At 39.1% G+C, this 27837-nt stretch overlaps 1 protein-coding gene across 1 annotated transcript in view; it reads left to right on the top strand.

Moving 5' to 3' along the window:
- Positions 1-27837, top strand: part of SETD3 (SET domain containing 3, actin histidine methyltransferase) — a 74351-nt gene that overhangs the window by 18683 nt on the left and 27831 nt on the right. The window contains exons 2-6 of the mRNA XM_034767994.1: positions 1252-1361; positions 3720-3812; positions 7050-7198; positions 8611-8683; positions 9303-9559. Of these exons, the coding sequence (XP_034623885.1) occupies positions 1259-1361; positions 3720-3812; positions 7050-7198; positions 8611-8683; positions 9303-9559 (675 nt within the window). The 5' untranslated portion in view covers positions 1252-1258. The remainder of the gene's footprint in view (positions 1-1251; positions 1362-3719; positions 3813-7049; positions 7199-8610; positions 8684-9302; positions 9560-27837) is intronic.

The raw sequence follows: 27837 nt of genomic DNA on the forward strand, positions 1-27837 counted from the left end.
CCAGAACTTTCCTGCCCCCTGGCCCCCTTACCCTGCTGCTCAGAACAGGGTGTTGGGCTCTGTGCGAGCCGGACACGTGGCTGCGCTCCCCAGCACAACAAAACCCGGTCCCTGGCCCTGCACAGTGCTGCCGGAGCTGGGCTGCAGGGGAGGAGGAGCTGCCGGCTCAGAATGCAGGGCGGAGCTCCTCTATAGCTGCTCCGGAGTCCAGCCCGGGACTTCCCTGCAGCCCTCCCAGCCGCTCGCTCTGCTCTGCCGGGGGAGGAGGGAAATCCCGGACATTTTGAGTGCTTTACAAATTCCCCCCGGACGCTATTTTTAGCACAAAAAGGAGGACATGTCCGGGTAAATCCGGACGAATGGTAACCCTACACACCAAAGATGGCAAGATCGTCCTTTTGGCTTTTTGGTCTGGATTCCAATGTGCAATTAGGCCGGCTCTTGGTAGCCTGACCTTGAGTCTCTCCTCAACCTCCTGGGTTTCTAGTCTTTTCTGGGATGACACTGTTCACTGACCCAAAAGGACTCCGTCTTCCCTTGGGAAGCAATGTGGAGGGAGAAGGGTTGTCCCTGGTTGTGTAGCTCTTGTTCCTGCTACATTCCAAACACAGCCAACTGAAAGTAAACTCAGCCCCTTTTTTCTGAATCCTGGCTCATGATTGGTCCTAGTAGTGTTCCTAGCCAGTTCTACCTCTGCCATGGAGCCTGGGAAACAGAGTCCTGAGCCACTGTCGTCATTACTACTGTAGTTTGGGATGAGTCCTCTAGAGGCTCAGTGTGGTATTTCAGGAGTACCTCCTCCAAAGGGGTTACATACATAAATAATAATTTTAGTTTTATCTTGAAGTAGAACTTGCTGTTCATTTTGAATTACTCTTTACTTGGTTGGGCCAATCAAACAAGTATCAACTTAATTCAGAGTAAAATGTAAGTTGTCATATGATAGTTGGTGTCCATAATATGACTGTTTTATCCTTATATTTGCTAAATACACATCACGGATGCTTTTTTCTTAAAGACAATATAGATACACCATATCAGTTTATCATATTAAAAAGTATTTTTCTATCCCTATATAAGGTATACTTCTACTGTAGTTGTATGCAAAAACTTTAATGAAATAACTATTAATGCTTGCTTTTTTTTCTTTTTTAAAGCATCTAACAGGAGAGGACCCTGTCTACTCCACATTTTCGTTACTATATTTTGCTTCTTGTAATGAATTGCAGTTTGTCTGTTTATCTTTTCTAGTTGGAAGATGGGGAAGAAGAGCAGAGTGAAAACTCAGAAGTCAGGTACAGGAGCTACAGCAACAGTTTCTCCAAAAGAAATGTTGAATCTAATTAGTGAATTATTACAGAGTAAGTTTAATTTTCTATACATCTTTGTAGAAAGCAGGAGAGGGGGTAGGATGAGTTTAAAAAGACCTGTTTCCCCTTTTAATACTGTATTGCATTAGTTAAGTTTCATGGAAGTGTCACCTTGAGATTCCAATCTCTTATCTACAGCTATACCAAAATTTCAGTTTGACTTTGTATATATCAGATATATAATATTTTGTGCAGTTTGAAGTTTTACTAATGTGCCTGCACATTTAAAATGGATCAGATCAAAAACTCTACTTAAGCTTACTTGGCAAAGCATCTTTGTTTAAAATATCTTACTGAATTGTAAACATAGAGGATTATACCGTTCTGATTAACAAATGGAAAATATTTTGAATTAAAGTATAACTTGTGGTATCAGAGCAGTATGGTTACCTGTTGGAGAAACAATGCAACTTGAAATAATTGCATTCTTCATTGATATGTTCAGCCTTTTAAAGAGAACTTTAATTGTATCCTTTATTTATGAACCTTCTCCATCATTCAGTTGTGGTGCTTGGCGCTACAAATAGCCCTAAGCTTCCATCGAAGGATTTTGAGCTCACCCAATGACTTCCATTGGATAGGCTTTGTTTACGCTAAGTACTCCTGGGGGAATTCTGCACCACTGCACAATGTAGAATTTTGCAGAAATTAACATGCGCGCAGAATTTTCTTTCCCCCACAGAAATGGGATGCAGTGCTGCTAGCCACCACTAGGAGCCGATGGACCCAGCAGACCCCAGCTTGCCCATAGAAGACACTGCCGGGGGGATGGGGAGGGAGTTAGAGGGTTCCTGGCAGCTGTAGTTCCCAGCATGTCCTGAGGGAAGGAGAGGTTGGCGTGCAGGGAACTCCGTGCAAGCCTGGGACTCAGGCTGTTTCTCCCTTTGGATCATGTGTGTGGGCCACGGTTGGGCTCTGGGGGAGAGAGGGGAGTGAGTGGACTCTGGGGGAAGGGGTTTCTGGTATCTGGGGGGAGGAGGGGGGAGCTGTGGCTGGGCTCTGGGGGTGGAGGGCAAGGGAGCAGCGAAACGACTGGATTGTTATAGGGGTTTCTTTAACTCTCAACTCCTGGGGGAATTTGTGTGTCTGTATTGTTACAGACATACTTGCTGACAGGTATTTTGAAATAATTACTAAAATAATTGAAACTGGTGTGATTATGTAGTTGTTTTGATAAATAAAATTTGCAGAATTTTGCAGGATCTTATGATATTATGCACAGGATTTTTAATTTTTTGGCTCAGAATGCCCCCAGGAGTAACTAAGAAAGTCAGTTTCACTTTTGCTACTGATGGTATATAGGCTAGTGTAGAAAGAGCTCAGTGTGTTTATCATCGTTATGAAAGACAGTAGGTTTTCGTGACATGGCGGTACAGCATCTGATCCCTGTCCACAGTAGCTCTCATTGGTAGTGACACTGCAGCTGCGCCATTGTTGAAAAACAGGTCCTGATTTTCCTATTGTTAGATGCATTCAAATGCTATACCAAGAAAATTAGGATTTGTAGCCACCATTGTTCAGAGTGGTAAGACAATGAAGTGGTAATACCATTTGAGTCCTACACTATAGCTTGCTTTTGCACTTTCTACTCTACACATTCATTACTATCACAGGTGAATTGTATATCCTGATTTTTCCAACCAGAGACAAGGCCCTAATGCCTACTTTTTTTTTGGCTATGCTTTGATACTTCAAACCTGAAGGTCTAGTGTTCTAATCAGGTTGAAAACGATAGTTTTTGCTTGTATAAACTTAGGTGTGCATTTCAGTCGCATCCAGAATTGGGTAAATGGCACAATGACTTTACGTAGTGTTGCTGGGATGGTTGTTGATATAGTCCCAAGCAAGAAAATTATTGTTAAATCTCTCTCCCTGCCCCGATCCACATAGTATTTCACAGCATTGTATTAACGTAATTAGGACAATAGTAATAGTAAGTTTATCTTTCACCTGACCCAAGTATTGTTGCTGTTATCTATTTTTGTTACAAGGATCTTCTCCATTTTGAAGAAACCTTCTGGTGATGGTTCTGTCCCTTTAGTTTTTATTCTTCTTTGTAATTTTTTTAGCTATTGGATCTTTTTATTTCTTAGAGAATAGACAAATGGATCAAAGTGACATATTTTGAGGCAAGTAATATGAGAAATGGAAAGCTCTACTACATGCATTTCAAAGAATAGGAAACTTATAGTGTTTACACAATACGTGTTTTGTCCACTATTGTATCTAGTGAAGGACATTTGGTAGTAAGGTCCAATTAAAGTTAACGTAAAAGCAAGGCCTTTCTCAAGATGATAAAAGGACTAAACCGTATTAAAATGTTCTTATTTTGATATTTTTGGCTTCCAGAATGCAGCAGCCCAACCCCTGGTCCTGGAAAGGAATGGGAAGAATATGTACAGATTCGAGCTCTTGTTGAGAAAATCCGCAAAAAACAAAAAGGTAATAGAAAAACAGCAAAATTTAGAGCAACTTGTGTATCATGGAGTAGCATATCAGTGAGATCTATACCAAACTACTGTACAGGTGCATGGAAAATCATTCAAATACAGGAGATATTGCTAGTGAAAAGTAACATATTGACAAACTTCATAAAGACAGGAAGTTGAAGTCAAAATGACCTCTGTAAGTAAGTCTTTTTGCTTCTTGCTTAGGCACTTCTTAAGTGCTGGTACAGTGTTTTGTTTAACTTAAGTGTCTTTTTGGATTAAGACAGAAGTTCAGACATTGCTAGGAAGGAAGGAATTAAAAAAGAAAGAAAGAAAGAAAGAAAGAATTCCCTGGACAACATGCTAATGGCAGAATAAGTGTCTTTGTATGACAACAGAAATAATGTCAGTTTGTGACTGGAATTCTATTTCAAAATGACACGAAACTATTGTGTGGGATATTGTAGTAGCTGTTCTCATCTGACATAATCACATAGCTAAACCTATGGTTTTAGCTCACCCTGAGAGAAGGTTTGAATTGCAGGGTAGACAAGATTTGGGTGGGCTATTAATTTGCCTCAGCAAGTTTTGGCTTTTCCCATTTAATATATGGTCTAGAATTAATTTTCTGTTGTGGTATAATCATCGTCTGACCCGAGCCATGGGATATAGTTTTATGCACTGACCCGCAAATAGCGTTTTTTCACTTTTTAAACTTAATATCTGAGATTTATGTATGAACGCTGTCTAAAAATAGCCTTATTATGAAGTTAATTCTTAGTTAATAAAAGTTCTACGAAAGGGACAAACAAAATTTGATTGAGATGAGCATATTTGTGATTAATAAATTAATAAATAAAAATACTTCCATCTAAGAATGCAATAGCAAGTTAAAGAGGAATTATCCCTATTTATAAACAGGGAAGCTTTGGCATCAGAAGGTTGTAGTTTTCCTAATGTCTCAGTAAGGCAGTGGTCAGTTTGGGAATAGAGCTCAACCAGGACTTGTGATTCCCAACCCCATTGTCTGACAACTAGACCATGGTAGCGCTGCAAGAGTTAAAATTTTGAGTTGATCATACTGAATGTGTTATACCATATTCTAATTTGAAATGTGTTACCAGACATGACAGACTGCGTTTAACAGTGATTTTTCATAAATTGAATTTTAACTTTATAAACAGCAATATTCACTTGATCATCAACCTATTTTCTGTTGTGTTTATAATAAAAAAATCAAATGGGAAAAAAAGTCCTTTAAAAATCTGTTTTAATTTAATTTGGGACTACAAACCATATTATGCACTAATCATAACTGTAAGGATATTTCATGACATTACTACTGGGTAGAGTTTAAATTGCTTGAATGCATTAACTGTGCATTTCCATACCTTGACAAGTTTGGATGTGTTTGAAGGTTAACCTTTACTCTGAATTTCCTGGTGATTGTTTTCAGATAATTGAAACATTCTTCTAATATGTTTTACCCTAAATCACTGATCTGTACTCAACTTTAATTCTATATTAATTTAGATTTTATCTGGGAATATACTATTAAAATGTTTTATTCAAGTTTAGTATAAATAACCTGTTCTTTTTATGGTGGTCATCGCTGTACCTCTTAGCATTCAGTAGGTATTTTACTTGTCATTCATTTTACGAGAACTACAAGAATAGATACTGATTAATGCATAAAAACCTCACATTGTTAAAAGTAGCTTAGGCTTTTAAACATCACCTCCTGACAACAGGCATATCAAAGATTAAACTGATACTGTTTGAGTGACTTCATCGTGTATTTGGATCGGGATGAACTTGAATTATGTTTCTTCCCTCTCTGATTGCTGTTGTTTTCTGGTGTTAGGTCCCATTGTCTAGTATTATGTAATAGATACCCTGTCTTATATCCTACCACAATGCATATATACAATAGCAGAGTTAAAGCTATTCACTGAGTTTCTTGACTTCTGCTCATTTAAACTTGTGTGGTCTAGTAGCGAAACGGATGCTTGGGTGGGTTGCAAATGGGTTGAGAATGGGGGAATCAGAGTTTGAATATTTTACATTGTGTACTTTTTCATTGAAAAATACAGAACCTTTTAACCATAATACTATTGCACAAATTTATTATGTACATGTAATATTATGGATAAATAAGTATTATGTGCATCCAAAATATTGTTTGAAGGTGCTTCATAGTTATTTTACAGAGGATTTTCTGTCTCTGTAAAAAGTACAGAAAAATAACAAAAAAGGCTGGAAATTGCTTACCGTGAGCATTTTGAACTTCAAGAGTAAATGATCATAAGAATAAATGTGCAAATTAGCACATATCTGAAATGTATACATTCTACACTAGTGTTATGTAGATCAGTTGATCAGAGATATTGAACTAAAATAACCCTGTTTTTTAGAACATTTTCATTGTGATCATCTTGGGATTGGATTAGGCAGGAAATAGATACCAGGTGGAGGCAAGAGGTGTGACCAAGCTAATTGCTGGCTCCCCTATAGCCAATGTCTAGTGCCTATGAAGGCTAAAATGGCCTGTTCCCAGAGGTAAATGAGACCTAGGGTTTTGCTGATGTACCCTGTAGCAGAAGGTGAGACCTGAAGTCTTCACAAACCGAGGATCCCCTTTGGTACCCTCTTACCCACCCGGGGGAGGGTGAGAGGATTCAGAAGAGAGCTGAATCCTAAGGCTAGCCTGAGGAGGATCTAGCCCAAGTTGCTGGTTATATGTTGCGGAGCCCTGTAACTCTGCACTGGACCCAATTAAATGCCTGGTATTAAAAAATGACGGGGAGGTAGCTGGGCAGACTGCTGCATCCCTACCCACTGTAAAGTTGGAACCTTCCACTTAAATCCATCTCTTGGTCTGTCCGCATTCACTTGTGTATCCTGATCAATGCAGTTATCATCAACACTTAGCATTGGAGTGACTTTACTCTCAGCTCATTTAAATGAAAAAAGAAAAGAGAATTTTCATACATATTCTTTCACAGACTAGATTGATTTGCCATTTCGAAGGTGCCTGGTAAGCAAATGTGGCAATGTTTAGGTTGACTAAAATTGGATATGACTGTAGAACATTACTGAGTTACTTTTAACAAAGACCAGTTCTGATCCAACCTCTTCAAAGGATAGCTGTGGAATAGTTAGGAGTTTTTCATTTACATGTGGTTTATATTGACCCTCTGTGGCCTGTTAAATTCTCTCATTTCTGTGTTTTTATAAATTGTGCATATAGGTTTGTCTGTTATCTTTGATGGAAAAAGAGAAGACTATTTTCCTGAACTAATGAAATGGGCCACTGAAAATGGAGCATCCACAGAGGGTTTTGAATTAGCAAATTTTGAAGAAGAGGGCTTTGGTTTGAAAGCAACAAGAGAGATAAAGGTGAACGTATGAACATTTGATCGTATTAGAAAATCATGTCTGTAAATGTATTGAAAATGTGACAGCAGGACATTGAAACCATTCTTTTCTCTCTCTACAATGTAGAGTTCACTTTACTGGAACTACTGTTATAAATATATTGTATATATATATGTATGTATATATATATGTATGTATATATATATGTATGTATATATATATGTATGTATGTGTATATATATATATATATATATATATATATATATATATATATGAGAAAATTTACAATAGACATTTAGTATTGTTCTTTAACATGGGGCAGTTGTTTGATGGGTTGTGTAAAAGCGTTAATTATGAATCCTTAGTTGGGTTATTTATTCTGCCCAAACCATTTAGCTAACCATTCCTTGTGTCTTTATGCCTCATTCTACATACTCCCTTCTGCTACTCCCTGCCTACCCCCAGGGTACCAGGTTTTCACTAATTTTTTCAAATTCCTTCCTAAAATACACATTTTTAATTGCATCAGTTTGCCAAACCAAATATTAATATTTATTTGAAGGTGAATTTAAATAAACACTGATTTGTTTTAAATCCATCTTTTGGTCACCTTGTACAGTATATATCAAAATTGTATTTTTCTCATTCTTAGTTTGCAAGCCCATTGGGGTAAAGGTTATCTCTCCTGTATGTTTCCCAACTGTAAAATTCGGATAATAACGCTCTATTATCTTGCAGTGGAAACAATCGTTAATGTGCATGAGACACTCAGATACTATGCTGAAAAATGCCATAGCAAGGACACCAAGGAAATGAATATTTCCATATTCATTACCGGATTTAGATGGTGTGTAGTTAATAAAGCAAGGGCAACTAATTGAATGATGAGGATAAAATATTGAAGAGTTTCCTCCATCCCATGCACTAAAAGAGACAAGGGTCCTGTGATCACATACTATTTTTCATGTAATTAGAGACGGCATCATAACACATACACATGGGAGGAAGAATTAAGGTGGTGCAGACATCTTAATTTTGGGTACTTCCTAAGTATTGAGTGCTTGACTTTGTAACCTAGATAAATTCATGTTAACATTATGTTGTTAAGGTAATATTTATACATGATGTTTTAAATCAAGTAGTGGCTCGACCTATGTGCTTTAAGTCATAATGTAATGTAAGATCGTAATGTAAGAAGTTCTCATAGCATTTAAGTTTACTTGGTAGTAGATGGGTGAGGAGTCTTGGTGCAAAATAACTTTAGGATTTAAAAAAGACAGGAAAACCTTCAAGTTTCTTAATTTTCTTACATGTATATTTGAGATATTTTAGAGAAACAGGTTTTTTGTTATATTTCATGTGAAACAGTAACTACATTTCTGAACTTTCTTGTTTTTTTTTTTTAATTTTGTTTTTGTTTCCCCCCCCTCTAGGCCGAAGAGTTGTTTCTTTGGGTTCCTAGAAAGTTGCTGATGACCGTTGAATCAGCTAAAAATTCAGTGTTAGGTAAGAGCAGTTTTTGAGGTTCCTTATAAATATGTGCAAAGAGAAGAGTTTCTTTGATACAGCATTACAAATTGACTTGGGAATGGAATAGCGGTCTAAACATCAGGTTTTCAGTATCTAGAATCTTGAAGTATCAATGACCAGAATTTAATTTCCCTCTTCCATTCCTCCCTCTGCCGCCCTCTCCTCTTTTCCCATCTCCCTCCCTGCCCCATGCACCAGGTATCTGCCTGGCTGCCATTCTCACCTCAGAGGGTGGATGCATTTCAGTAGTGATGGAATTCCTGATGTGTTTCGGTAGTTTCTAATGCATGTGGAGATGAAATGTGCTATAAATGTAGATAGTCAGCTGCTTATGTTTTGATATCTTAATTTGGATTAATCTTTTTTTAACCATACAAAAATGTATCCTAATGTCATAAAGATACCACATAGATGTATGACAGGCACTCAAGATAACCATCTCCTATCTCAGGCACTTCTGTACACTGGTGACCCCAGACACTTTTATGGTACAATACGCATGCACAGTTTAATTATATTAATTTAAAATAAATTCAGTATAACTATTTTCAAGGCAATTAGTTCAGTCATTTACTAATCTTTATGGTTAATTCAGGGTCCTTGTATTCTCAAGACCGAATTCTCCAGGCAATGGGCAATATCACATTGGCATTCCATCTTCTTTGTGAACGAGCCAATCCTAGCTCTTTCTGGCTGCCATACATCCAAACTCTCCCCAGTGAATATGATACCCCTCTATATTTTGAAGAAGATGAAGTGCAGTATCTTCAGTCAACTCAGGCCATACATGATGTCTTCAGCCAATATAAAAATACAGCTAGACAGTATGCCTATTTCTACAAAGTCATTCAGGTAAGCAGCTTAATTGTAATGTATGGAATATATTGCACTTATGGGCTTTTGAGAGAAAAGGGGTAAAACAATGACATTATATGATTTTAAAAAAATTATTGCTGTTAGAAAAACTGAAAATATGAGTCATTACATATAACTTCTCACTTATGTTTGTCTACTGCTGAGATGTCATATTTTAATAGGTTTGTTAAAATGTAACAGAATTTACAGGAAACAAAGTGAAAGTCATTTTAATTAAAGTAGGAGAAACTTAATTCTATAAGTGTCTTTTATTTATATCATATATGCACTGCTCTGTAATAGGTTTTCTTTAGTGTAATATAGGTTTTTTGATTTTTTTTTAAATACAACTCTGTCCATTCAGTAGCAAAATGGAAATGTGGAGATATGATACAAAAGTTTTTGTATACATTTCTCATCAAATTTTTGATGTAATCCTTTAAATGAGTTTGTCACAAAGTAGCGAAATATTACTTTGGCATACAGGCATAATCAATATTGGGAGTGGATGGGGCTCTGTCATTGCCAAGGAAGCACTTGCTATCCAGTCATCAAAGCTGCTTATGGCATTATTCGCATATAAGGAGCACGTGACACTCCTGGGTTTCCAACAGGAGATTGTAGACAAAGAGCATCTGTTTGGAAGTAGGAGAGGTTGAAAGACATTGATAAAACTAAGGAATAGTCTGGTCTTTCAAACAGTTTCTATTAACTACTTTCTTTCAGTTAACAAAGGTTAAAAAATTCTGCTCATGGTTTTCTTGTTCAAAGAGGTTAGATAGGTTTACTCCCATCAGAATGTCAACTTGCCAACTGCTGTTAGTGCTTAATGCACTTAGAGACAATTTTTGAAAACGCAGTTCTTTGACAGATAATGGATGGTCATCAAAGGAAACGATACTCCTTTGGAGCTGAGTAGCATCATGGGAGCAGTGTTCTAGCAGAGAATGGTGGGCTTTTGCCTCCTTCCTTATTTTGGGACAAAATTCATAGAAGGGTAGTGAAGTCAACTCTGTGCACTGCCAAACCTCCCCCTACGCTACTCATAGCTGGCAATCCACAGCTGCACTGCCAGCTATATACTTCTGTCTGGGGAATAGGGGGGTGTTATGGAAGGGAGCATATAATGCCACTTTAGTCATGCTAAGTAGTATCTTATCTTGCTCAAGTAGTTCTAATGATTTTAAAAGGAATTACTAGCACAGTATGAATATGATTAGTGCTTGGTGGCATGTAGAGTACAGGCACTATGCATGTATCTATACACTGCAGTGAAAGGCTCTGGCAGTGGAGAGGCAGGGAGGAAAAGCTTATGTCAGGGAGTTGCCAAAGCCTTTCCCTGCTGCCTTCCCCTCTGCTGGAGCCTTTACTGTGGTGGAGAAAGCAGGACACTACACTCCTAAAAATAGCAGTGTAGACATGGGAGGCACTGTTTGGGCATATAGAGAGCTGTGTAGGGTGCATACTCTGGGGGTTCAGGCATGTAGGGCACTCTACTCACCTAAGCCACATCTCATGGTCTACACTGCTATTTCACATGTGATAGCTGGCATGTGCTGGCTGTACTGTACCTGCCGCATTAAGTGCAAGCCTAGCCTAATTCCCTGATCCTGCAAATACCTGTGTGTGCTTAATTTTACTACCATTACTTAGTCACATTGATTTAATTGGGTTTACTCATAGTATTAAAGCTAGGCATGTGCATAAGTGTTTGCCGTGATCAGGGCCTTAGTTATTAAAATAAACCTAAGGCCAGAGCTAAAGCATGGTTTGCTGAGAAAAGTGACTAAACATAATGGACTTGTCTGCACATAATATGTTGCAGAATTTCTTTGCAGTGACTGGCCAATATGCATAAACTGATACTACTGTGATAAGTATGATGTTGTATAAGATTCTATGTAGAATACAATGTTATAATGTAAAGTATTAATAGAACAGTGGGGAGTGTGTGTCTAAGTTGCAAGTGATTGCTTAAATGTTTTGGCAAGGAAAAGAACATCTGAATTTTTTATAATATTTCAGGGAGTTATCTCTTTTGTAGCTGTCTGATAAACGTTAACTGATAGATCACAACAAACAAAGCTAATCATATCAAAGTCAACTTGTGTACAGGGGAGAGGATGTGGAAACTAGTTCAAGTCATTTGAACTTTAGATTAATGTGAATGTCCAGAATTGGCTCTCTAGTTCTGCTAGTCCTTGCTGTACCACATTATGTTCCCAGGTACCTGGAACCTTGCTTCTCATTGATGATCATTATGATTGCATGGCATCATTATGATTGCATGGCACTCAAACTGGAATAGTAAATCTGTTCAAGTGTGACCATTACAGAATGTCTAACTTAGTTCATTTTTTATCTCTCCCCCACTTCCCCTCTCCCCTCCCCCCCCCCAGGAAATCTAGCTGAGATCTTTTATGTGGAACTTCATCTTGCAACAAGCTTGTGTTGCTAAAAATAAAAATCCCTGACTTCTAACTTAGTGATGTGCGCACGCAGCAGCCATGTGTCTGATCAAAAATCAGACAAGCAGCAAACAATCTCTGTTTAGATTTTGGCTGTTGTATGTATTGAATTTTAAGATCTTTTATATTTCTTCAGTATTTAAAAATTGCCATGAAAATAGTTTTGTAATTAATAAACTGGTTTGCGTTAGGCATTTGCAAACCATGTTGTAAATTGTGCTAGGATAGAAAAATGCCAGAAAAATAATTCTTGGGGAGAAGAAACTGGTGTGGCTTTCCAGGCAGAATATCTACACTAAATCAATAACTGGTTTTAGAACAGCATTAATGGGGGAATCGCCTATGCATGATCACACAGACTTCACTATTCTGCTTAGTAATATATTTGTATTTGTATAAAGATTGGCGCGGTACTACTTTGATTCAGAAGTGTGAATTTACCTAATAATTCCAACTGTAATACCTTGTGGTAGTGATCAGCCGGTTTCTGATTGGTTTGGGATATGTTAATATTTTAGATGGAAGGACTCCGTGGAAGTTGTTTAGATGATTCAGTAGATGGCACCCTTCCCTCTGAGTCAACATTAAATCAATACTCCTCCAACAGGGTGTTTACTAATGGGAGTGGTGTTTTTTTGTTTGTTTTTGTTTTGTTTTGTTTTTTTTTATTTAGTTGTTAAAACTAAGGTCCTGGGCACTTGTGATCATCACAGATCCCCATGGCCCTTTTTGCAAATACACAGATGTCCTGGCTAGATTCCCTTTACCTGAAACTCCTCTGTGGCATGCTTTTCTTCCTGCTTTAAACTTTTGTATAATGCAGCTGAATTATTAAGCAGCTGCTGTTTCACCATAAGGTAGACTGCATTTCAGTGGTTGGTGAAGTGATCCCTTTATGCATATATAATTTATATATTAGTTTGTAGCACTTTGGTTTCCCTTGGAAAGAAAAGTGATATATAAATATATGGGGCCAGATTAACTGGTATGTTCCAGTTGCTTTGTGCCACTCCAACAACACCCAGGCAGCCATAAACCCATTGTAACTGACAAGTTAAGCTGGATTTACAGCCGTTACTGGGGTAATACATAGCAGCCATATCACAATAGTGGATCTGGCCCAGTGTATTTATTAACTGGCATTCAGCAATAATGCACTAGTGAGATTTTCAACTTGTTCGGCACCTAGGGTTCCAGGAGAATATACTAGTATCAGAGGGGTAGCTGTGTTAGTCTGGATCAGTAAAAAGCAACAGAGAGTCCTGTGGCACCTTTAAGACTAACAGATGTATTGGAGCATAAGCTTTTGTGGGTGAATACACACTTCGTCAGACGCATATGATGGATTTTGTTCTTTGAAAAGAGCTCTAGGTTAATTTTAGTCTTTAGTATATGTTAGGACTGTCAAGTGATTAGAAAAATTATTGCGATTAATCATGTGATTAATCACACTTAATAATAGAATACCATTTATTTAAATATTTTTGGGTGTTGTCTAAATTTTCAAATATATTGATTTCAATTACGACCCAATACAAAGTGTACAATGCTCACTTTATTTTTGATTGCAAGTACTTGCACTGTAAAAAAAAAAAAAAAAAAAATCGTATTTTTCAGTTCACTTAATACAAGTACTGTAGTGCAATCTCTTTATCATGAAAGTTGAACTTACAAATGTAGTATTATGAACAAAAAAACTGCATTCAAAAATAAAACAATGTAAAGCTTTAGAGCCTGCAAGTCCACTCAGTCCTACTTATTGTTCAGCCAATCGCTCAGACAAACTAATTTGTTTACATTTGCAGGAGATACTGCTGTCCACTTCTTGTTTACAATGTCACCTGAAAATGAGAACAGGCGTTCTCATGGCACTGTTGTAGCTGGCACTGCAAGATATTTACGTGCCAGATACGGTAAAGATTCATATGTCCCTTCATGCTTCAACCACCATTCCAGGGGACATGGGTTCATGCTGATGATGGGTTCTGCTCGATAACAATCCAAAGCAGTGCGGACCGATGGATGTTCATTTTCATTATGTGAGTCACTTGCCACCAGCTGAAGGTTGATTTTCTGTTTTGGTGGTTCGGGTTCTGTAGTTTCCTCATCAGAGTGTTGCTTTTTTAAGACTTTTGAAAGCATGCTCCACACCTCGTCCCTCTCAGATTTTTGAAGGCACTTCAGATTCTTAAACCGTGGGTCAAGTGCTATAGCTATCTTTAGAAATCTCGCATTGGTCCCTTTGCATTTTGTCAAATCTGCAGTGAAAGTGTTTTTAAAATGAACAAAATGCTGGGCCATCATCCGAGACTGCTATAACATGAAATATATGCAAGAATGCGGGTAAAACAGGGTAGGGGACATACAATTCTCCCCCAAGGAGTTCAGTCACAAATTTATTTAACGCATTATTTTTTTTAAATGAGTGTCCTCAGCATGGAAGCATCTCCTCTGGAATAGTGGCAGAAGCATGAAGAGGCATGTGAATGTTTAGCATATCTGGCACCAAAATACTTTGCAATGCCAGCTACAAAAGTGACACGCAAATGCCTGTTCTCACTTTCTGGTGACATTGTAAATAAGAAGAGGGCAACAGTATCTCCTGTAAATGTAAACAAACTTGTTTGTCTTAGCAATTGGTTGAACAAGAAGTAGAACTGAGTGGACTTGTAGGCTCTGAAGTTTTACATGGTTTTGTTTTTGAGTGCAGTTATGTAACACAAATATAGATTTTTTTTTTTAAGCTGCACTTTCACAACACAGAGATTGCACTACAGTACTTGTATGAGATGAACTGAAAAATACTATTTCTTTTTTGTTTATCTTTTACAGTGCAAATATTTGTAATCCAGAATAATATACACTTTGATTTCAATTACAACACAGAATACAATATATATGAAAATGTAGAAATCATCCAAAATATTTAATAAATTTCAGTTGGTATTCTATTGTTTAATAGTGCGATTAAAACTGGAATTAATCACTATTAATTTTTTTAATCATGATTAATTTTTTTAAGTTACTGTGATTAATCGATAGCCCTAGTATATGTAATAGCAAAAATATTCAAGTAAACTTTATCTACTGATTCTAGAAAAGAACACATACTTGGGCATCAAAGTTGTTTCCAAAGCACAGAACAAGCATGATTTGATCTTCAGTTTTACAAAGGGGGAAAATGAGACCTAGGCCAGGTCTACACTAGAAGCTTTTATATAGTAATGTATAGTAAAATTTGCTTTTGCTGGTATAACTTTTTTCACTTGGGGTAATGGTATAAGCTATACTAGCAAAAGCACATTTTTGTTTGTATAAGCTGCATCTACACTAAGAGGGGTTTTGTTTTGTTTTTTGCTGCTATATATCAGCAAATCCTTTCTAGCAGAGACTTGGCCTAAGTGACTCACCTAAGATCACACAATGAATCATTGCCAGATCTGGGCTTGGAATTTAGGAATTTTTGATTCCCAGGTTTTACTCATTCCATTTGCCATTGATGCATTGGGCTACAATGGCTGTATGCTATCAAATATTAATAGTCATTTTAATTTGCATTGGGGTTTGTGCTAGTTCCCATTATGTAATGGTTTTGATTGGAGATAGACCAGCTCTAAAAAAAAAGAAATAAGAGAATGCAGGGTGGTGGGAAACCCTAAGAGGAAGCAGTGGGACCTTGAGGGGTAGTGAGTAGAACTGGGATGAAGATGGGGTGGTGGAAAACTTTGGCTTTCCAGGGGAGCAGGGGTTGCACCCCACAAAGTCCATCCTATCCTGGCCTTACCCCTACCTGTGCTGGGCTCTGTTGTCCAAGCAGTCCTGCAACCTGGCTCCTGATACTGCCATCTCTGTCCACGACCAAAACAAAAAATCCTTTTTCATAAATCAGAAAAACCAATAACAATGTTGGTATAATTTTACACACATGCACAAATATCACTTTTTGGGAAGAAGTCTAGCATTGAAAGTATTGATCCAAACGGTGAATGATTTTGGAAGTTATAAGCCTGTGGAAATGGAACTGGGAGTAGGGCCAGAAATGAATTAATAATAAAAGTGGTCTTGCTTCCTAACCATAAAGGTTGCTACTCTATGTTGAGTGTAAGTTGCATGCTTTTCAAAGGGGAATACAATATTTAATTTCATGCACCACTTATTTCCTTTAGTACTTCCCATGTTTTTAGTGTAGAAATTTGTATTAAAGCTGGCCAGTGTGACCAGGATTTAGACATTCAGACTAATCTTTTCGAATTTGATACTTGCCCCTAACAATACAAACCAGTCTTCCAACTTCTTCCACATTCTTAATAACTACACCACCACAGAAGGCAGAACTTGTGGCATCTTAAAATAGAAGGCGTTTTGATGATGGCTGCAAACATTAGAAGGAAGGATGAGACTATTGAGTGAAGTAAAAAGATTTTAACCCCTTCATTCTGGACTGGTTTTAGCTTGCACAATGTACCTCTTTAGTGACTCTTAGGAATTTAGTGGGTTAATGGAGCAGTCACTTAGATATTTGGTTTACTTCACAAATAAGGTTGATAGTCATTAAAACAGTTTCGCTTTTCATGTGCATGCAGATTTAAATGTTTGACTGGTGGTTGTCTGCTTTGTTTCACTAGCTTCTCCATAAATGGGGTATTCTCATAAGAGCATATTTCTAAACCCTTCCCAAAGTGATTAGTCTTGGATACACATGAAGAACAGGCAGACTTCTGCATTTAACAGCTGTTACAAGCTAAACTGTAGTCTGGTTTGATAAGCAAAAACAGGTGTGAGGCTGAGTAGACAAAAATAAACCCTTGAGCATGTTAGCCAGGACCTATAAACCAAACTGACACCTTTTTAAATGTGTGTAATTTGATAACTAAAGAATAGTTACGGGGAAAAAATTCTTGCAGATGGACTTGAAAGGTATATTTGGGCCCTGGAATGCTACTTATAAAGAGCAGGAAATTTTGAAATCAGTAGCCTAATATCTAAGTAGCTTTTCTTTTAAGAGGTAGTTTGTTCCAAAGAGAACTTTTGTACATAGTTTTCTTCTTTCCTGGATATGTGTGCGTGTAACTTCTGTTAACATTTATGGGCATTGTATGTGCACTGAAGGGTGAACAGAGTCCAAATGTTTGTGGTTTAATGTTGGGTTTGTTTTTTTCTGCACTGAAATGTAGTATAATAAGCACAGGAGGGAGTCGTATAGTTTAGTCATTCACTATGAGATTCTTTGTTATATTTTCTTTATAAATATACTTTGTGGCTTTTTGAAGGAATATTCATTGGATTTCCTGTTTGATTTTTTTTCCTTCCAGCTGCATCTGGCTGCATGTCTGTAGTTAACTACAGAGCAGTTTCTGCATAGATCAGTGCAGGTGGAAATGCTGGAACGCTACTTGAATTCTTCCTCACACCAAAGGGCCAGTGGCAGTAGATTACAGCATTTTCTCCCCAAGAATGATGGAGGCTATTGTTCTTCTATTGGCTGCCCCATTATAAGACAACTATTTAATTTGTAGTTGTATTTAATTTTTAAAATCATGTTAAATGTAAAATAGAAAATTAATATGGTTGTCAAACGGTTAAAAAAATTAATCCTGATTAATTGTACTGTTAATAATAGAATACCAATTGAAATTTATTATAAATATTTGGATGTTTTTCTACATTTTCAAATATATTGATTTCAGTTACAACAAAGAATACAAAGTGTACAGTGCTCACTTTATATAATTGTTTATTACAAATATTTGCACTGTATAAAAGATAAACAAAATAAATAGTATTTTTCAATTCTCCTCATAAAAGTACTGTAGTGCGATCTTTGTCGTGAAAGTGTAACTTAAAAATGTAGATTTATTTTTTGCTACATAACTGTACTCAAAAACAAACGACATAAAACTTTAGAGTCTACAAGTTCATTCAGTCCTACTTCTTGTTCAACCACTTGCTAAGACAAACAAGTTTGTTTACATTTACGGAAGATAATGCTGCCTGCTTCTTATTTACAATGTCACCTGAAAGTGAGAACTGGTGTTCATGTGGCACTTTTGTAGCCAGTTTTGGAAGGTATTTACGTGCCAGATATGCTAAACATTCGTATGCCCCTTCGTGCTTTGGCCACCATTCCAGAGGACGTGTTTCCATGCTAATGATTTTCTTTAAAAAAAATTTGCTCTGTGTTTTACCAGCATTCTGCCATATATTTCATGTTACAGCAGTCTCGGATGATGACCCAGCACGTTTTGTGGTATTTAAGAACACTTTCACTGCAGATTTGACAAAATGCATAGAAGGTACCAATGTGAGCTTTCTAAAGATAGCTGCAGCACTCGACCCCAGGTTTAAGAATCTCAAGTGCCTTCCAAAATCTGAGAGGGACGAGATATGGAACATGCTGTCAGAAGTCTTGAAAGAGCAACACTACGATGCAGAAACTACAGAAGCCAAACCACCAAAAAAGAGACTCAACCTTCGGCTGGTGGCATCTGACTCAGATGACAAAAATGAACATGTCAGTCCGCACTGCTTTGGATTGTTATCGAGCAGAACCCGTCATCAGCATGGACGCATGTCCTCTGGAATGGGGGCCAAAGCACGAAGGGGCATACGAATGTTTAGCATATCTGGCACGTAAATACCTTCCAAAACTGGCTACAAAAGTGCCACATGAACACCAGTTCTCACTTTCAGGTGACATTGTAAATAAGAAGCAGGCAGCATTATCTTCCGTAAATGTAAACAAACTTGTTTGTCTTAGCAAGAGGCTGAACAAGAAGTAGGACTGAGTGGATTTGTAGGCTTGAATGTTTTACATTGTTTTGTTTTTGAGTGCAGTTATGTAGCAAAAAAATCTACATTTGTAAGTTGCACTTTCACGATAGAGATTGCACTCCAATACTTTTATGAGGCGAATTGAAAAATACTATTTATTTTCTTTTTTACAGTGCAAATATTTGTAATAAAAAATAATGTAAAGTGAGCACTGTACACTTCGTATTCTGTGTTGTAATTGAAATCAATATATTTGAAATGTAGGAAAATATCCACAAATATTTATAATAAATTTCAATTGGTATTCTATTATTGTTTTACAGTGCGATTAAAACTGTGATTGATCATGATTAATTTTTTGGAGTTAATCACATGAGTTAATTGCGATTGACAGCCCTAAAAATTAACATTTGTTAAATTATAGAAACTGCGGTGCAATAAAAGATTCTAGTTGCTGCATCTGAATAAAGAGAGAATCTGTACAATTTTTTGTACAAGAAACAATGAAAGGGAGCTGCCTTCACTAGAAAATATGAATGTCCTTTGAAACCTTCTCTTTGGAAGGTGAGGTTCCCAACCCCTTTTCTGGCTGAGAATGCAGATGAACATCTTATTTCTACAGCCAGCAGATATTGTTGCTTTTTTTTGGTCACTGTGTGGCTCTTAGTAGGAGCAGCTGGCTCTTTCCCTAGATGTTGCCTCTGCCTGATGTGGGACTGAGAGCCTCACTGGAGATTGGGAGATCATTGTGTACTTAAGTGTACATTTCCACATAAACCTTTTGACTTCATTGTGCAGGTTTAATATTTTTCGTGATGGAATGCTCAAAGGATGTATTTTTCAAGCACTGCAAAATTGTTCAGGGGACTTATCTTTGTTAAAATTAATTTAACTAAATTGCAAAATGGATTATCTTCTACGTTCAGACTTGGTGATATTCAGAGGCTGGTATGTGTTGCAAAGGAAAGCAAAGTTTAATTCCTTGTACAGACATTTGGATGGGAGTTGGAGAGAAAAGAAAGGCGAGTTCTTAGTTTAAAAAAGAAAAAGAAAATGAATATTTAATCTGTAGCACAAGGTAGGAACCAGGGATATCTTAAAATAAGTGTAAAACATGTAGTACATAATGCTGTCAGAAATTTTTTCTGTTGGTGAAAAATAGGAAAAGTTCCCTTTTGGCTATCCACTATAGCATTTTGGTTGTGGTTGTGATCCATTGAATTAACAGTGGACCCTCATGACATACCTGCTACATGGGGCTTCAGTGAGGCACTCTATTGAACAAGAGTGAAGTTAAACCAGACCACCTTAGAGGAACTTAGAAGTAAAAATGAAGATCACTTTGTGAGGAAGTTTTCACTGCAGTTGCCTTTTCGGTACCTGTTATGTGAATATAGACCACTTTAAACTCCAGATCTAGCTGAATTTTCATAAGCACTAAACTTACAAATACTTTAATTGATTTTTCTGAAGGTGTAGAAACTGTTCTTGGTAGCAGTTGTTTCAGCTGCTGGGCCACAGCCTGGGTAGCCTTCTGTTTGGGAAAGACTGGCTGATCATTCTGAGCTTTGAACTGCACATTTTGGAACACTATATGTCCATAAAGAGAGTAATGCGTGATGAGACAGTTTCAGGTTTTCATTAATTTTTCTCTTAATGAAATCACTGTTCTCCTCCATAAGAGTTCAGTAGGAGGAAAGGAGCCTGCATTTTTTATTGCTTTATTCTGCTAAAGAGAGGACTGACTTGTGGATGTCAAACATTTTTTTCTCTCTTCTATGGATGCTTGTGTTAATGGACAACTTTGTTGACTGTACCTGGACAGTGAACAAAATATCTGACCAATGGGAAATTTATTTTTACTTTGCTGTTCTTTCCCTAGATGATGATGTTGCTGTCTGCATAATGGAGATTGTTAGCTGTTAAATATTTTCATTTAGTATTTCAGTTCTTTCAGATGATTGATCCTGCTTGTACTAGAAAGTTGAGTTTATTACCTAAAAGTATATCCTTATGTGTTTTATATATAATGCAAGTTGATAAGAACTATAGTTGGGGCAGGGGGATGGTCAGTGTCAGGCAGAAGATGGGTTGGTGGTATAGTATGCAATTGGATGGTGTAAATTCAGCATGTTTGGGGTTGGATTCATCTTAGTTTGTGCTTTAGAGCAGAGAGTAAACCAGGTCAGGTATTCCAATTTGTTTGAATATATATAATATAGAAATGTTACATCATGTTAGAGAAGAAGTTGTGGAGGCTGAAATCCTAATACAGCATTAGCAGTACAAGCTACTGCATACTTTTTTTTACAGGTGTGTTTCAGTCTTGTTATGGAAGATCCACGTCTTGGCAGTGAGACAATAGTTCACTCATCAAGGAATAAATGAGCATGCACTCACTCGTTGGGCTAATAACAAGGGTACTAGTTACAATGGTGCCTTTGTGTGTCTTGTCGGTTGAGAACTATACTAAGCCCACCAAGACCATTTAACATAATATACTAAACAGCAGTGGTGGTTTCTGACACTGCTGGCTTGGGAATAGCAATCTAAAAATGAAAAGCTTTACCCAGATCTCTTACAGCAAAATGTAAAATCTGTGTTTTGGAACTGTAGAGTTATATATATCCTATGGAAATTCTGCTGTTGGCTTTTTGCTGGCCACTCGGCGACATTAGTAAAGTTCCAACAGCAGAATTTACAATAAAGATTTCATTACTATGGTTTTTTTTAAGGTGGTCTGGGTAACTACCCAGATTTGGAGTAACTTTCTGATATTCAGGTTGTTCTGAATGTTGTCTGAATATTCACACTCTCTTAATGGAATCAATTTAATGTGATGGTATACTTATCTCCTTGCCAGGCATCACTCCAGTCAAGCTTGGGAAAGAATGTCTTTTTCCACAGGTTATCTAAAGTGGAGTCCCTTAAATGATGAACTCACTTTTAAAGTGTGGTGACATCCCTTCCTGTCAGTTGATCGTAGAAAGGTATTGTTGGCTTCACCTGTTAAGGAAGGTGTTTATATTTTTCTAGACCAGGGATTCTCAAACTTCATTGCACCATAACTCCCTTCTGACAACAAAAATTACTACACGACCCCAGGAAGGAGGACTGAAGCCCAAGCCCTGTGCCCCAGGCAAAGGGGCCAAAGCTGAAGCCTGAACCCCACCGTCCTGGGTGGGTGCCATAGCCAAAGCCCAAGAGCTTCAGCTCTGGGAGGGGGAAATTGTAGCCTGAACCCCACCACCTAAGGCTGAAGCCCTTGGCTTCAGCCCCAGGCAGTGGGACTTGGGCTTTGGTCCCAGGCCCCAGCAAGTCTAATGCCTGTCCTGGTGACTCCATTAAAACAGGGTCGTGACCCACTTTGGGGTCAGGACCCACAGTTTGAGGACTGCTGTTCTAACTGAGGTGGGCAAACTACAGCCTGCGGGCCACATGCGGCCCGTGGGACCCTCCTGCCTAGCCCCTGAGCTCCTGGCCCGGGAGGCTAGCCCCCAGCCCCTCCCCTGCTGTTCCTCCTCCCCCACAGCCTCAGCTTGCCCCACCAGCACAATGCTCTGGGCGGTGGGCTGTGAGATCCTGGGGCAGCGCAGATGCAGAACCCGGCCTGACCCGGGGGGGGGGGGGGGGGGGGGGGGGGGGGGGGGGGGGGGGGGGGGGGGGGGGGGGGGGGGNGGGGGGGGGGGGGGGGGGGGGGGGGGGGGGGGGGGGGGGGGGGGGGGGAAGAGAGTGGTCAGGGGGCGGGGCTGTGGATAGGGGTTGGGGCGGTCAGAGGGCAGGGAACGGGACGGGGGTTGAATGGGGGCAGGGGTCCGGGGAGGCAGTCAGGAAGGAGGGGGGGTTGGATGGAGCGGCGGGGGGGCAGTCAGGGCGAAGGGGTGGTTGGATGGGGCAGGGTCCTGGGGGGGCAGTCAGGAATGAGCGGAGGGGTTGGATGGGGGGCGGGGGGCAGGGGGCAATCAGGTGGGGATTCTGGGGGTGGTCAGGAAACAGGGAGCAGGGCGGGTGGATGGGGCAGGGGTCCTGGAGGGACCATCAGGGAAAGGGGGTGTTGGATGGGGCAGGAATCCCGGGGGGAGGGAGGGGTAGTGGCCATCAGGGGACAAGAAGTGGGGAGTGGGGCGGCGGCCAGGCCATACCTGGCTATGTGGGGCGGCACAGCCTCCCCTAACCGGCCCTCCATACAATTTCTGAAACCTGATGCAGCCCTCAGGCCAAAAAGTTTACCCGCCCCTGTTCTAGACAGTATAAAGAATGAGAAGAAATATGGGTAGGAAAAGGATTTGCTATGGTAACAATCTTTTGATCCTACAATAAAAATTAAAAGTGACAACTTTAAAAGTAAGTTTCACTTGGAACTGCAGTACTTACCAACTGAAACCCAGTATCCGGTTTGGGTTACAGAACAGTTGGGTGAGGAAGGCATGTTGTCTTTTGGATTTGCACATCTGGATGCTGTCCTTCTTCCTCTCTTTTGGCATACATGCTGTCAACGGTGTGTGGGAAGAAGGTGAAGGAATCAGGTCTGGGTACCCTGTCCTTTTCAGTATTTCTGCATGTGATAGGGGTTGAACTGTCTAAGGGAAAAAAGGCATTTACAAGGGAGCTCACTGATGGTACAAGTACACTCTCACTGTCTCTAGATCAGGAGTTTTCAATGTGAGATTTGCAAGCGGGTGTCAAGGAGTCACAGTTGCCCTTCCCTTTGCATATTATAGGTGGGAACTCCTTCCCATATATCATGAAAGAGGGGCTATGGAAAAGGTAGAGAATTATTAGTCTGTGTGATGACTGGGGGAGTAAAAGACTGCAGCCACTACCAACTAAGTGTGTATATCCAGCTATTCCTTCCCAAGTGTTCTGGATTGACTGCCCTCTGGACCCTAGAACAGGTAACTTGTGTCATGATTGTGTGTGTTTGGGGGCTAGGATGGCACTGCTATCTCAATTGGCTATGTGCAGTTTTTTGCAAGTGAGAAAAGGAATGGAAAATGCAATTAACTCTACTATTTCAGGAAGTGTCATTCTACACCACCCTCACCACATGAATCCTGCTGTAATGTCGGAATGATACGGAACATCCTATCAATATTTATGATATGCAGTAAACAAAAATCACTGACACAAACTTACAGTACATTCAGGTGCCTCATCAAGTCAGTAGGTGAATTATATAGCTTTAATTAATTACTGTCCTATGGCGCCTTTTTAAAGTTTAGAGTTCCATTCTGCTCTGATGTTAAAAAATATTACAAACCAGGATGTTCTTTCTCACTTTAGAAAATCTAGCACCTACTTTTAGAATAGACACACTCCTAGCGGTTAATAAAACAAGGTAAGTAAATGTTCTGACATGTATCTCTGTAGAAGTAAACTGTTAACTACAATAAGATGTCTTCTACTTTGTAATTTCTTCCTATCCACCATTCTGCACTGATGGGTTACCTCATTAGGTTAGGCAGCACATATTCAATAGAAGATGAAGAATTCTTGGTTCTCTCTTGGATCCTCCTTTCTGAATTCTTTATTTAGTTTAGCTTAAGGGCAATTGCAGCCTCAGTAGTTCGGTACAGAGAAGTGTTTCTCTTTAAGCCTCCTGCTTCAAAGGATTTCCACAGCTGGGAAGGGGACAGTACCCAGCAATTACTGAAAGAACTTTCTACTTCTGGCCTGGAGTGTGTGTGTTTTCATACACCTACACCTTGGCCTGAAACCATCGTGTAGTATCCAACTTGGATCTTAATGAAATTTCCCCATGTTAATGAATGCATTGGAAAGGGAAGACTTCACTGAGGATGGGGAGGAAAAAAAAATTTGCTTGGTCAAAAGAAAAACCCTTGAGCTTAATGTTCAAAGGAATGAAAGCTAACAAGGTGGAAGCTTAAACTGGGTTTGGCTTTGAGTACCTCAAGTAACCTTACCTTTTTTATTTATTTATTTATTTATTTATTTGCTTTGGATGCCACAGTATAATCCACACTGAATGGGATTCTTTCCAGAGATGATATGCAGAAGTAAAGCCTGACACAACTTCAGTGACACAGAATAGTTTCCTTATGATATTGACACCTGATTTAGTGATATTGATGCAGAAATTGTCCAATATTTTTCCTTTGGGATGTGTGTGCTTGAAACTATATTCTTCCGAGAGGGACAGGAGGAAGAAGGTTCCCCAGGACTCCTTCCACTGCCTCTTTGTCAAAAAGAATAGGAAGCAAAGTTGTACTGGAACCTCTGTCGTAATTTAATCTGAATGGAAGTGTAAGTATGATGTTTGAGCCAGATCACAGAGGTGTGTGAACTCAGTTCTTTGGTCCTGATTCAGCAAAGCATTGAGCACATGCTTAAGTACTTTTTAGAATTGGGGACTTGATGGCGACTGTTGCTTTCATCCAGGTGGTAAAGTCCTGTTAGTAACATAGACGAGAAATTCTTCAAGGAAGAGCTTCTAAAACTGAGGCTAACCCAACTAGGTCAGTGGGAAAGGTCCTGGTGTTCTAGCAGTTTGTGTTTTGCTTGACTGTCTAACTCTGCAGAGGCAGCTGTTGAGATTTAGTGATCCTATGAACTCTTTGAGAATCAAGGGGTGGAATCTATGCATTTCTGCCAAGAGGAAATTTAACAAACAAAACACATCTTTCTCTCGGGTGAGCAGCTGGGGGTGTCCCATTTTCTCTTTGGGAAATATAGTCACCCTGCAACTCCCAGCCACCGTGGGCAGAGAGGGCGTGTTCCCCGCCCCCCAGCTTCCAGCTGCCGCAGGCAGAGGGGGAACCCCACAGCTCTCAGCCACCACGGTGGCGGAGGAAACCATGGAGCCACAGCAGGGAAAGTCACAGACAGGTCACGGCTTCTGTAAATTTTTGTTTATTGCCCGTGACCTGTCAGTGATTTTTACTAAAAATAACCATGACAAAATCTTAGCCTTAAATATAGTATCTTGGGGAAGAGTAAGAGGAAAGGGAAATGGTTCCTCATCAATGTATTAGAATTTTTTGAAGGTGTCAAACAAGCATGTGGACAAGAGTGATCCAGTGGTTATTGTGTAGTTGGACTTTCAGAAAGCTTTTGACAAAGTCCCTCACCAAGGGCTCATAAGCAAAGTAAGCAGTCCTGGGATCAGAGGGAAGGTCCTCTCATGGATCAGTAACTGATTAAAAGATAGGATACAAAGAATAAGGATAAAAGCTCAGTTTTCACAGAGGAGAGGTAAATAGCGGGGATCCCCCAAGGATTTGTATTGGGACCAGTGCTGTTGAACATATTCATAAAAATCTGGAAAAAGGGGTGAACAGCGAGGTGGCAAAGTTTGCAGGTGACACAGAATTACTCAATATAGTTAAGTCCAAAGCTGACTTTGAAGAGTTACAAAGGACTCTCACTAAACTGGGTGACTGGGCAACAAAATGGCAGATGAAATTCAGTGTTGATAAATGCAAAGTAATGCACATTGGAAAACACAATCCCAACTATACATACACAATAATGGGGTCTAAATTAGCTGTTACTGATCAAGAAAGAGCTCTTGGCGTGATTGTGGATAATTCTCTGAAAACATCTGCTCAGTGTGCAGTGGCAGTCCAAAAAGCTAACAGAATCATAGAACTGGAAAGGACCTTGAGAGGTCATCTAGTCCAGTCCCCTACACTCAAGGCAGGACTAAGTATTATAGACCATCCTTGACAGGTGTTTGTCCAACCTGCTCTTAAAAATCCCCAATGATGGAGATTCCTCCACCTCTCTAGGCAATTTATTCCAGTGCTTAACCACTTCCTTAACCACTGACAGGAAGATTTTCCTAATGTCCAACTTAAACCGCCCTTGCTGCATTTTAAGCCCATTGCTTCTTGTCCTATCCTCAGAGGTTAAGAACAACAATTTTTCTCCCTCCTCCTTGTAACAGCCTTTTATGTACTTGAAAACTGTTATCATGTCCCCCCTTCAGTCTTCTCTTCTCCAGACTATACAAACCCAATTTTTTTCAATATTCCCTCATAGGTCATGTTTTCTAGACGTTTAATCATTTTTGTTGCTCTTCTCTGGACTTTCTCCAATTTGTCCACATCTTTCCTGAAATGTGGAGCCCGGAACTGGACACAATACTCCAGTTGAGGCCTAATCAGTGCGGAGTACAGGGGAAGAATTACTTCTCGTGTCTTGCTTACAATACTCCTGCTAATACATCCCAGAATGATGTTTGCTTTTTTTGCAACAGCGTCACACTGTTGACTCATATTTAGCTTGTGATCCACTGATTTCTTTCTGCAGTACTTCTTCCTATGCAGTCATTTCCCATTTTATATGTGTGCAACCGATTGTTCGTTTGTAAGTGGAATACTTTGCATTTGTCCTTATTGCATTTCATCCTATTTACTTCAGACCATTTCTGCAGTTTTTCCAGATCATTTTGAATTTTAATCCTATCCTCCAAAGCACTTGCAACCCCTCCCAGCTTGGTATCATCTGCAAACTTTGAAAGTGTACTCTCTATGCCATTATTTAAATCATTGATGAAGATATTGAAAGAACCAACCCAGAACTGATCCCTGCGGGACCCCACTTGTTACGCCCTTCCAGCATGACTGTGAACCACTGATGATTATTCTCGGGGAATGATTTTCCAACCAGTTATTTACCCACCTTATAGTAGCTCCATCTAGGTTGTATTTCCCTAGTTTGTTTATGAGAAGGACATGCGAGACAGTATCAAAAGCCTTATTAAAGTTAAGATATACCACATCTGTTGCTTCCCCCATCCACAAGGCTTTTTACCCTGTCAAAGAAAGCTATTGGGTTGGTTTGACGTGATTTGTTCTCGATAAATCCATGCTGACTGTTTATTTATCACCTTATTATGTTCTAGGTGTTTGCAAATTGATTGCTTAATTATTTGCTCCATTATCTTTCCGGGTACAGAAGTTAAGCTGGTTTGTAAAATAAATAGGAACCATTAGGATAGGGATAGATAATAAAACAGAAAATATAATCGTGTCGCTTTATAAATCCATGGTATGCCCATACCTTGAATACTGC

The sequence above is a fragment of the Trachemys scripta genome, chromosome 4 (genome assembly GCF_013100865.1).
Source record: "Trachemys scripta elegans isolate TJP31775 chromosome 4, CAS_Tse_1.0, whole genome shotgun sequence".
Classification (NCBI taxonomy): Eukaryota; Metazoa; Chordata; order Testudines; family Emydidae; genus Trachemys; species Trachemys scripta.